We start from the raw sequence: 12,838 nt of genomic DNA, 5'->3' as shown, positions 1-12,838 counted from the left end.
CAGGTCGGTTCATGCAAGAATTATCAATGAATGATAATTCAAAGGGGAGAAAGTTTGAGAAATAAAAGGATATTAACTGCATGGTCTCAAAGTGTCTCCCCAGGAAATGCTTATTAGTTGCAAGAAGAGAATCAACAACTAAAAGGTGAGGAAACCAAATAATATCTTGATTGGGTGATCAAAATTAAAATCATCAATGATGGGCTGACAGACATTGTATGTCTTTGAATGTGGTATCGTGAAAGAGACACAACATCAATTATGTATCATTTTGACAGGGAACATATAATCTAGATCTAATCATAGAGAAACATCAGACAATGTCAAACTGAGGAGTATTCTATAAAATAACTTCCCTTCAGTCTTCAAAACTATCAATGCCATAAAGTTAAAAAAAAAAAAATGGCCAAGGAACTGATCCAGATTAAAGTCTAAGACACTACAATCAAATGTAATATAATACCCTGGATTCGATTCTAGACTGGACAAAAAACTGAGTGTTATAAAGGACATCATTAGGATAATATATGAAACTTGAATATAGATTGTAATTTAGAAAACAGTATTCAAGGTTATATTTCCTTAATCTGGTAACTGCACTGTGTTTACATAAGAGAATATTATTGTTCTGAAGAATTAAGCAGTAAAAAACACGATCTAAGGGCCGGCCGAGTGGCTCAGTTGGTTAAGAGCTCACTCAAGAGCGCAAGCTCTGAACAACAGCAGTTCAAGTCCTGACCCGAACTGAGCTGCCGCTGCTGTTGGCAGGATGGCTCAGCTGAAAAATAAAACAACCAACCATGATCTATACAAACTGCTCTCAAATGGTTTAATAATAATTGTGTGTATGTGATTGTGTATTGTGTACATATATTATATATGCATATATTAGACATACACGTAAGGGAAGGTAGGAGTGAGGAAAGTAGAAAAAGGAAATGAAGCAAATGTCAAATGTTAAGAATTGATGAATTTAGGTAAAGAGTATATGGGAGCTCTCTGCACAATTCATATAACTTATCTGTAATTTTTAAGTTATTTCAAAATAAAAAATTTTTTAAAAAGAAAGAACATGCGCGCGCGCACACACATTGAAATTTCTGGAAGGATATACCAAACTTAAATATGTCAATCACTGAGAAGGGAAAGGACATGAGGAAAAGGAACCTCTCTACAAAGATCCTTTAAATGACAGATTGAATTTCATTCAGTGATTCTCTTGAAACATACAGCCTCTAAGTCAGGGGTTCCTAACCTGAGATCCACGGACCCAAGGGGTCTATGGAGAGAATTCACTGGATCTATGAAGGAGATAGGAAAAAAAAAAAATTACACTTTAATTTCATTAACCTTTAACTGACATTTTTTTCTTCAATTATAAATGCAGGCAACAATCAACAGTAGTTTTAGGAATATGTGTGACTTTATCACCAATGGAAACCACATATATTTTCACTTCACATTAGTTGTTGAGATTCTCAAAATAACATATACATCATTCAGTATTTTCAAAAGACAGTAACACTTGCAGCTACATTTTATTTGATGTGATACATGATAAAAATCAGGTTATATCACAAATTTGCTTTTTAAGTATGTTGATAACTGTATTTCAAAATAACTTGTTTCTTTGTAATCCTATGTATGTTATTTTATACATTTATAAATGTTATTCCAAAAAGCAGACCATGGGCTTCAGACCGCTCACGGTTTTCATGGCATGAAAAAGTAAAGAATCCCTGCTCTAAGCTATCAATCCTTCATTTGTTTACAAGTATGTAATAATGAGGAAAATTAGAAGTTTGCAGCTGTTTGCTCTGCCATAAAGCAAATTGTCAAAAGACATCATTGATAATGAACATCCAATCTAATTTTCTCATTTTAATTTCTAGATAATTTCCCATAGTGCTAGAGCAAAAAATTATTCAAAACATTAACCGCAACCTCACACAGAGCATCCAAGAACAAATATAACACCACACACCCACACATGAAAAAAATACAGGCACACAGCAACTATAAAAATGAATCAAGACTGTGAAATGTCTCATAGAGAAACTCAGTGCCTACATATCTTAAATAAATTGGTTAAAAACAAGACATTATTTACCATCTCTCTTTTGGAAAATTTTTTAAAATTTCTTTAATGATTGGCTGGTAGCAGGCATCCCTTTCTGCTTTCCCAGTTTCACACCAGTCTCTCACAAACTGTTTCAATGTGGATTTTAACTTATCCATGTCAAATGTAGACGCTGGCATAATCTTTCCATTGCCCTGTTTAAAGAACAGAAATCCATTAGTTTTTGAGAAAAGGAATCAGTCTTGAATATGGTTAAATAGACATGCTACTAAGGGGCTATACAGATGGTTTAGTGGATAAATCACTGGCCTCTCACCTCAACCGGGGTTCGAGTGCAGCTTGAGATCCTAAATGAAAAGAGTTTGGTGGTCTCACTTCTACCCTCAATAGATATGGTCCATTAATCATGAAACCACCATATAATTAAGCAGTCTTTACTCAGGAGAGGACCAGCACTGAGCTGCTATGGAGACCAAATATTCTCTCTCTAAGAGAGAAGAAAGTCCCTCCAGGTCATTGATGGGGCAGCATGGAGTGTCACACTGGAGAGGCCCAACTGTACCTATCCTGTGGGTACAAAAAGAGGACTTCAGTTTCTATTACTGCCAGTCCCATAAGTGAAAAATAAGTTCTTAAAATAAAAGACTATCAACAGATACTGAAAATAATGAGATTATCAAGGAAAATTAATTTTACATAGCTAGTAAAGTTGTTTATAAAAATGCAAGTCACAAACTCTATGTGTCAGAACACAATGTGAAAGTGTATCAAAACCCCAAATTATCTTAGTAGTCTTAGAAAGGAAAAAAAAAAAATCAGTGAACAAATCCAGATTCTGGCATACTGTTCTATTAAGCCTAATCAAATGACTGAACATGTAAGTGAAAACATTCTCTGAGTAGAGAAAATGACCCATGCAATAGAAGAACGAAATCCAGAAAGATAAAGACCTCCAAATATAGAGAGGTCAAGCCCTAAAATAAAAAACAAATAGAACAAACTTTCACATACATCTTCTCCATATTCTTTATTTTCAAACATATGTACGCAATCATTCACAATGGTCAGTAGTATTTCTTGATTATGATCAATGCATTTCCGGATCTTGTCCAAGTGAAGAAGAAAATGAGGAAGTAGTTTCTGTTGATTAGCTGGAAGTGATCGAAATTGTCTTTCTGTTCGGTTCACTCGCTCATGCATACTGGTGCTAAAACATAAAAGGTGTTTTTTAAATTGGCAAAATAATTCTCAGGGGAGGCCAATTGTATTTTAAAGTTGTCTTTCTGTACAATTATTCCCTTATAATGTTGGATACTGTCCTGTCACTTACAATCTTATGGTTTCTTAAACAATATCCATCTAGAAAATTTTATGTTTTTACCTTACTACAAATTCTCTAGGCAACCAAACCAAAAACAAATTGTTTATAACTAGTAAAGGTAAATATCTGCACCAATGAGAAGAGGGTAAAAAAGAAAAGATAAAGAGAAATAGTATACAATAAGTTTACTTTCATGATTTCAATTTCCAAACTTACAATTTTCAGCAAAACTAGCTGAATGCTTTAGATTTCTCCATCAAGTAACAGAATGTTGTTCTGAAATTACTTTAGAATATCTTTTGAAATTAACTAATATCCAACCAAGTTAATTTTTCAAAATATCATAAAAGATCTTATGTGCTACAAAAGTAGTAAACAAATGAAAAATTGAAATTCTATAGCATTTTAGATGACAATATTCACACTTTGCATTCCAAAAGTTTCCAAATAACTCTACAAGTCACAATGGAGACTATTTATAAAATTTGAAGAGTATCATTTTTAAAAGTTAAATATGGGCCGGCCGAGTGGCGCGATGGTTAAGAACTCGCTTGGGATGCCAGAGGGCCCCGGTTCGGATCCCACATATGAGGGCCAGTGACACTGCCCTCTACAGCTAAGATGCTGAACAACAGTTCAACCTGGAGCTGGGCTGCCGTGAGTCGGCGTAGGCTGCAGTCCCTGTGGCTGTGGCAGTGGGTTGCCATGGGCTACCGTGTGTAGCCAGCAGCCAGGTGAGCAGCCAGCAGCCGCCGTGAGCGGCTGTCCAGAAGCTGGCGACAGATCTGCCTCGCCAGGGAAGAGCGCAATGATGGTGCCAACTTGGGCCAGTGAAGCAGCGTCCTCCACAACTAGATTGAAGAACAAAACTACAGCAACTTGTCTGTTCCCCTTCCCCCAATTCCCCATCACTGTTCCCATCCCCCCAATTACCCAATAAAAATCTTTTAAAAAAAAAAGTTAAATATTACATTCACAATGAAATGCCACTTCAATCAGATGGGCAAAATTTAAGCCTACCTATATGAAATGTGGGCAAAAATGTAAAATAATTAGAATATTTATATAGTGATTGATGGTGGGTACATAAATTAGTACAATTACTTTGGAAAATAATTGAGCCTTACTTAATAAAGCTTAATATGCACACTTCCTATGACCAGGCAATTATACTCCTAGACACATACTCAAGAAACTCTTGCAAATGGTCACCATGAAATATGAACCACCTTCATCACAGCACTGTTAGAAATCACAAAAAATCTGGAAACAGAGGTCCACCACCAGTAGACTGAACAAAGAACGCACAGTTAATAAATTATAGCTACAGACAATAATATGGATAAAATTCAGAAATGTAAGTATTTGTTGAAGCTCAAGTTGCAGAAAAATACATACTATATTAATTCCATGTTATATAAAAATAAACAATATATCGTAGGGACTCAACATATGTAGAAAAACTACAAGGAGAGCAAGGTAACAAAAATTCAGGGAAATAATTTCAGGGGAAAGGAATACGATAATGTTCTTTTTTAAAACTGAGTGGTAGGCTCATGGGGGCTCACTGCATCATTCTTTACATTTTACATATACAAAGAAATAAATAAATGAATGTTTCTTTTAAATGTTCTTGGCATTTACTCAGCATTAAGTGAAAATAAAAAAGACTATTTCACTTGGTTGCCTGAATCGCTCTATCCAAATAATTCTCTCATTTTTACTTTATGCCAAATTACTCTCTAATTTCTGAAAATATTTAAAGAAATATGTCCACAATATTTCATTGGCCATAATAAAATTATTCATTGTTTATCTGAAATTCAAATTCAACCAGGCACCCTGTATTTTATCTGGCAAGTCTAGTAATGTAAAATCTTAAATCTATATCTTGTAGTAAAAAGACCATGGATTTTGGAGTTAAATAGAGCTGTGTGTGAATCCTGGCAAGCTGAACTACCCGACTCCCACTTTCCATATCTGTAAACGGTGGTAATTCAACAGTCATGGGGCTGTTCTATGGAAATGAAATAAAGATAACTACTGGAGGGGAGAAGAGGGGAGAAGAGAGAAGAGGGGAGAGGGGAGAGGGGAGGAGAGAGGGAGACGGAAGGAGAGAGGGAGAGGGAAGGAGAGAGGGAGAGGGAAAGAGAGAGGGGAGAAGAGAAAAAAGAAAAGGAAGAGAAGTTCTGAAGAAACTCCTGACAAAACTTAAGCAAAAACCTTTTAGAAGCTTGTGTGTGGTGGTATTATGGGGGCACTTAGAGGCAATGTAAAAACATCAAGTTGGCATCGGATGCACTGATGTTTGCTTTTCCCCTATGAGGCTATAATAGCGAGCTCTGGAGTCAAACAGATCTAGATTGAAATCCAGGTTATGCCACCTATTTGTTATATGACGCTTGGCAAGTTACTTCCTTTCTCTGTAAAACATAACGATGATGATGATTATAGAAGCTATCATTTATGTTGATCTAATAAATGCTAGGCACTTGACTAGGCCACTTAACATAGATTATTCTGAAATATCTCCATAAAACCCCACGAGGTACTTATACTCCTCTGCTTATCCAATGGGTTTTCACTGAAAATTTAACAAACAAAATAATGCATATAAAACACTTAGCCCAATGTCTGAAAATATAGCAAGTGCTTAAATATAGTAGGCATGTTCTGATTTGTAAAACTAATACGTTTACAATGAAAATATGAAAAGTGCAGAAAAGTAAAAGTATTCAGGGGAGGAAAAAGCTAATAATCCCCCTTCCAGAGACAACCATTCTAACTTTTTGGCACATTTCTCTGTTTTGTTGGTGTTTAAGACAAAGTCATCTAGCACCTTTCCAGTCAAAATCAGATCAATTGGAAGTGGTTAGGAAGGGAGATCTCTGCCCTAAAACGTCATGTCTTTTAACAAGATCTCCAAATGATTCACATACACATTAAAGTTTTAGAAGCACTTGTAATTCTTCATCCTTAGTAAAGGAATTTTCCCATCAGAAAAAAGTTCTCAAATGATTATATGACAAATGATTATGAATGACTATTCATCATTTCATGTGATGCAACCAAAATTTATTTATTTCCCAAACATTGGACATCTAGATACTTTCACTTGTCTGTCTATATTGTAAACCTTTTGTGTTAAAAATCTGTCGATATATTTTTTTTAATTACCACAAATTCCCCAAAGAAGAATAACCAGGACAGAAAGGATAAGTATTTTTAAGACCCTTGATACTAACTGATTTTCAGAAAGATTGTATCCATCTACATGCCTAGCAGTAGAGTATGACACTAAAGGAACTTTTTAAAGTGGCCATATGTTAGGCAAACAGCACAGTTGCAACAATTTACAATTTACTGTCAACAGGTTAGTCTCTTAGTACTTCATTCTTCAGTATTCTCTGGTACTGGATACCCCACAATCTCCCTCTCACCATACCTCAAAACTTAACATATCCAAACGAAACTTAGCACATGTCCCACAAAAAAACTTGCACTTCTTCCAATATGGCTGATACTGTTGAATGGTACACCATACATCCACTTAAGTCAGAAACTAACGAGTCATCCTAAAATGCCTCTTCTCATAGCCCACACAATCAATAAACCCAAGGTCCTTTTGATGCTACTTCATAAAAGTACCTGCAAATTACACTTCTCTCCAGCGCTTTACCTCAGGCCCTTATTATTTATTATGTCTTGCAAAGATCACTGAGACGCCTGCTACCTATAGGAATGTTGTCCCCAACCTAACGCCCCCACCCAACATCAGATGAATTCTAAAATACAAGTCTTGCCTTTGTCACTATTTAATCTCCACATTTCAGCAAATGTAAAAAGCAATCAATAAATATTCAGTTAGACTTCCTAGGTGCCACTTTTGGTTCTCCATGGAAGCTACTTATTTCCATGATAGCAGGAGAGTTGAGGTAAGTTATGGATTGGGCAGAAGAGCCCACACCCATACTTGCTGTCAATTCCTGCTACAGAAGTGATATAACTACACAGGGCAGGGTAAGGCATAGCATATCCCTTAACCCTTGGTTACTTAATGGTGTGCAAAGCTGTCTATACCATACACCCATGGTGACTCCCTTGAAATACCTCAGGTCTTACCAAAGTTGAGAAAAGAGTCCAATCCTTACTATACCATAATAATTGGGGCTACCTTCACTATTCTGGAAATGCTTACACTATGAGAAATAGAGTGAAGAAGTAAAACACAGTCACTTTAATCAAACTGCTGAATTACTAAAATCAAGTAGGTGGAGATTATGAGGAAACGATTCTATTCTTGTTTTAACTAGCCTCTGAACTTAAATTTTGAAAATTTCCAGTTCTGCAGAAATACCTGGACATACATGAGGCCTCCAGATAACCCTCTAAACAACCCCTGAAGGACTTATGTATCCAGATCACCTGGTATCCACCATCCAGACTGCCTACCATCTGACTGATAACCATCCTGGACCAATCCTAGGGCAAGCAATACAGGACTGATTATTCTCAAGAATGTACATTTTACTATAAGAACTTGTAACTTTTTCTTTTTCAGAACACATCTGGGTTATTGCCTAGTTGTGTTTCCAGGTTGCAAACCCTAAGACCCTTGAATAAATATCATTTGTTTCTAGGCAAAACCTCCAGGCTCTTTTTGGGTTTGTTTGATGACTATGTGCTTTAAGACAGCAGTGGGAAAACTCCCCACACACACATTGTCTGTTTTCGTAAAAAGAGTTTTACTGGAACATAGCCATGCTGGTTTGTTCACATATTGTTTATGGTTGCTTATACCAAAGGGCAGAGTTGAATAGTTGTAACAGAAACCTCGTAGCTGTGAGAGCTTGAAATATTCATTGCCTGGCCCTTAAAAAAGTTTGCCAACCCTGCTTTAAAGGAATGTTTTAATATCTTCAGACTACCCTCAGTCAGCATCATGAGGCCAAATCCTCTGGCAGCTAAGGGGAGAAAGTAGAGTCAGCAGCCATCTTTCCTTAAGGGTATCTCTACCCTTAAGGGTATCTATAGCATTTTCTATAAGGCTGCTCTGGGCAGTGACCAAATCTGACTTAGTAACCTTTCATCAGGGTGGGTCCGACGCTGAATCTGAGCCAAGGACCAAGGTCACTGACCCATTCCTCTGTACCTGTTAAACAAATCTAGAATTCCAAACAGGAAAGCATACCTTTTCAGAAGGAAAGTCTGTCTCAATCCATTTATAATGTTTATTAAATAACCCAAGGTTAAAGTTGTCTTACTAGCATCATTGCTTAATAATGCAAGGTAAAATTTTAGTGAACAACTTTGGATTTCAAGCCAGACTCTACCACAATTTGGTTGTGTAACCCTGGGCAAGTTACTCGCCTTTTTATATTCCTAACCCCTCACCTATAAAAATGAGCTCCACATCTCAATTTTTAAAATCTCACCTAACCATTATTTCTAAAAGTAGGACATTTCTGACAAGACCTTTTCTGAGACTAGGTCTCTTCACTCATAACAAGAGTGGTATTTTTATTTTTTTTTTAAGCTGAGCCATCCTGCCACCCGTTGGCAGCTCAGCGGCTGCTCAGCTCAGGCCGGGCATTGAACCGCTGTTATTCAGAGCTCAAACTCTTGAGCGAGCTCTTAACCAACTGAGCCACTCGGCCGGCCCTCAAGAGTGGTATTTTAAGGCTAACATTTTTTGCTATTCAGTACAACGCTGTAATCATTTTTACCTTAGTCAGACTATGTCATCTAAGCAAAATCTGTAGGAAGCACAAAATTGGAAGCCACTGGAAACAGAAAACATTAATCAAAAGACATTTATTACCCTATGACCTTTAATCTAAATCTCCTATATGACTAAAAGACATTTAACAGTAAAACCAAACTCTAAAATTTGGAGATACTTGCAAAAGATCTAGAATAAGACTACCAGAATTTATTGCAATGATGGAAAGGCTTACTTACATCTGCACTGTCCAATATAGCAGACACTAGCTACATGTGGCTACTGACTAAGGAAATGAATTTTTAATTTTATTAGTTTAAATTAATTTAAGCTTAAAATTAGCTAGATGTGATTAGTGGCTAAGGTATTGATTAGACAGTGCAGATCCAGAAGATCATAAAATGTTGGAAGATAACAATCCAGTGTTTTCTGCTGTACATTTTCTGTACCCCTAATCCTTTAAGTGATATTTTTAAAAGCCTATTTTTTTTATCCTATGCTCTTTTCAGTCTAGAGATTTGAAGTGTTTCACCGAGAAATGAAACAAATAAAAAAGACTGTTTTTTAAAGATGAAATTTTCCTCAATCCTACATTAAACCGGTAAAGAGGATAGGAAACTGTACCACAACCACTAGAACATGTACACAGGCACCCTCTTCTGTATTGCTACACTTAGGTCTTAGATCCGGGTCAAAGTTCCCCTGCTCCCACAACAAAAAGGCCCACCTGATACTTAAATCATAAATATCAATTCTAAATTAGTCCTAATATTTTAGAACTGGGTACAAACACACATTTTTAACTTGTTCGGTGCACTACAGTCGCCAAGACATTCTTTCTAGATTTTCCAACAGTAAAACGTACCAAGCTCTTCTGCACCTACCACTCTTACCTACCTAACGTCAACTCCTTCCCCTCCCTTTATGGTTCTCCCTTTCAGGCACAATACTTACAACCAAATTCAGTTCTCTGATTGTCTGCCTTCTTCCCTCTGTTGATACTAAATAAAATCCCCACACTACTGATTTCCAGTTGGGCTCCATAAGTAATGCAGTCCAGGGTTCCTACTCCTGTGTTTAATTAGTAAATTGTTTCCTCAAGATCTCTGAACTTCAAAAATCCATGTCACAAATGTAATCAGAGTCTAAATAACTTTAAGCTTTTATTAAGCAAGTTTCCTAATTCAAAATAATAACAAACTATTTTACCACTGGTAACAAATCGACAGCCTATTTGGGAATGACAAATGTATTTCTTTGCTGCTACTTGTCTTATTAAAAATAGAGCTTCAACAACATATGCCAAGATCTGGTGACATAAAAATAAATAAGGCTCAGTCCATGTCCTTGAGGAGGTCACAGTCAAGCAATATTTAAAAAGTTTGCATAAAGTACAGCAAAAGCCCATCTAAGGGGACCGTTTAACTTGCGTAGGAGGTAATGTTTCCAGACTCAGAATACGTCTCTCGGTGGACTCATCTCTTACAGAATAAAAGTACTATCTTTACCTGAAAATCCAGTTGATTCAAGTCCCTTCCAGATCTTGGAATTAAAAGTTTTGTGACTAAGCTATTTTAACATCTATCTAGAAGAAAAGTGTGCGTTAGGAAGTTTAAAAGCTCTACCATCGTGCCTAGTCCACCGCGAGACTTCCATACATATTTGCAAAATAAAAGATCGCAAAGGGGGCTCTTACTGTGCCTTCTATCGTCCCTCTTTATTAGCAAATGTTAGAACATCCGGACCACCTCCAAACTTAACTTCACCCACCAGCTTAAGACTTTGAGGCATCACTCACTCGCTCACCACAAAGGTGCCTGTACATTCACAGCACCAAAGGGGGTGGGGGTGGGGGATGGAAATCTTCGGCGGTTCTCCTAAGAATTGGCAACAGTTTGGGAAAACGCGTTCTACAGCATCCCACGTGGAGGTGAACTTGGGCTCTCCTTGGGTTCAGTTTGGAGGACATCGACAACACATACAAATCATGCCCAGCACTGAACGACTGACCACCACCATCTTCTATCTGAAATTGTTACAGCACTTTTCCGGCCACCCCCACCGGCCTTAAAGCCAAACCTTTAACGGGGGATGAAAGGCAAGAGAGCTAAATCTGATCCTGAGGTCAGAAGACAACGTAGCTGAGCGTAGACAGCGCGGCAGACACGCGGGTGTACCGGGCCGAGAGGTACCGGGTGCGAGGTGACTCGGGGACCCCGAGGTCAGCTCAGGCGGCCGGGTCCGGGAACCCCGGAGGCGTGGCGGCCGGAGGGCGTGCGCGGGTGGCGCCACCATTCCAGCGGATCCGCCGAACCAGCGGACGTCCCCACGGGCTGTCCTACTGGGGTCCGCCACCGGCTCCTTACCCGTAGTAGCGGAAGGCATTAATGATCTTCCAGAAGTGCTCGCGCTCCAGCCTCTCCTCCTCCTCCTCGGTGCTGCGCGCGGCCGCTGCCGCCGCCGAATCGACCGCGACCGAGCCCAAACGCCCCGCGGAGAACTGCACTTCCACCTCCCCGCTCCCGCCGCAGCCCCCGCAGCCCCCGCGGCTGCCACCACCGCCCCCGCACCCCTCCGGCAGCTGAGAGGCATGCGGCGAAGGGCGCCGTCGTCGCTGCATCGCCGCCGAGGCCCTCAGCCTGGCTCGTTTGCGTATTGCTGCGACTGAAAGCGTGGTGGCGGCTGCTCGGCCTTCCTCTAGACAGCGCCCGCCACAGACACGCCCCCAGCTCGCGGCGCGCTCCGCCCCCGCCGCCCCTAGGCCTCCATCTGTGCTGGGCTCCGCCAGGTCTTCAAAGCGTCCAGAGCGAGTGCGCACGCGCATGAGAGGGTACGACGGTGGGCCGCGGCCGCCTGCGTTCATTTGCTGCGAGCCTTGGGCAACGGCGCGCTAACGTCACGACGACGCGTACAGTGGGTGGGACTAAGGGCCAGTGGGAGGAGCGAAGGAGGAGATCCCTGGTTGAGTGGACTTGACACCTGCGAGCCGTCGCTTGGGTGGGGTTGGGCGGCATGCAAGAGCAGGGTTGTGGAACAGGCAGCTGATCTACGGCTGAAGTACTAGCAAAGGAGGGAAAAGCAAATAAAAAGTTCAGCTCCGATGAATTTATTCGGGGTTTTTATTTCACAAAGTTTAAAAGGAAGGTCTTCCATGCACTCTAATTTAAGTTTTAATTCATTTCCTAAATGAATTTCTATTTTTAATTACGTAAGGGGAGAGGGACACCATCATCTTTTCAGTGTTAGAGGCCTACGAAGATTCTAATCCTGCCCTGATTGGTGATGCCATCAGAAGAGGAAAATGCAGGAACCTAACTCTACCTAGCTAGCTCTCTCCTTTGGAAGAGAACTGGGTAGAGCAAAAGTGCACAGGAGCCATAATGCCTCAGCACTGGCACAGCACTAGCATCTATGGTGGCCCGTAGCAATGTCAGACTCAATCTCTTCTCTTCTTCACCTACAGTCACGTTTTACCCCATTTCTCTTTAGGCTAATGGCTAACATGGCTGCCCTAACTGCATTTATTGTTATCCTTAGGAAATAACTCATTCCATTTAACCTACCACCCAGCAAATCAGTCTTTCAAAATAATGGTAAAAGGGAAAGATTGTTTAATTCAGAAGAGTTAAGAAATTGTATTAAGGGCCGGCCGAGTGGCACGTTGGTTAAGAGCTGGCTTGGGATGCCAGAGGGCCCTGGTTCGAATCCCATGTGA

General features: G+C 39.6%; 1 protein-coding gene across 1 annotated transcript in view; it reads right to left on the bottom strand.

The window, feature by feature from the left end:
- CARNMT1 (carnosine N-methyltransferase 1) overlaps positions 1-11,978 on the bottom strand; it is a 43,536-nt gene extending 31,558 nt beyond the window's left edge. Inside the window, exons 1-3 of the mRNA XM_019650683.1 lie at positions 11,490-11,978; positions 3,092-3,287; positions 2,111-2,274 (exon numbers count right to left, since the gene is read on the bottom strand). Coding sequence (XP_019506228.1) covers positions 2,111-2,274; positions 3,092-3,287; positions 11,490-11,947 — 818 coding nt within the window. The 5' untranslated portion in view covers positions 11,948-11,978. The remainder of the gene's footprint in view (positions 1-2,110; positions 2,275-3,091; positions 3,288-11,489) is intronic.
- Positions 11,979-12,838: the final 860 nt, after the last annotated feature.

The sequence above is a fragment of the Hipposideros armiger genome, unplaced genomic scaffold, assembly GCF_001890085.2.
Source record: "Hipposideros armiger isolate ML-2016 unplaced genomic scaffold, ASM189008v1 scaffold_144, whole genome shotgun sequence".
Lineage (NCBI taxonomy): Eukaryota > Metazoa > Chordata > Mammalia > Chiroptera > Hipposideridae > Hipposideros > Hipposideros armiger.
This window is presented reverse-complemented; position numbering and strand designations above follow the sequence as displayed.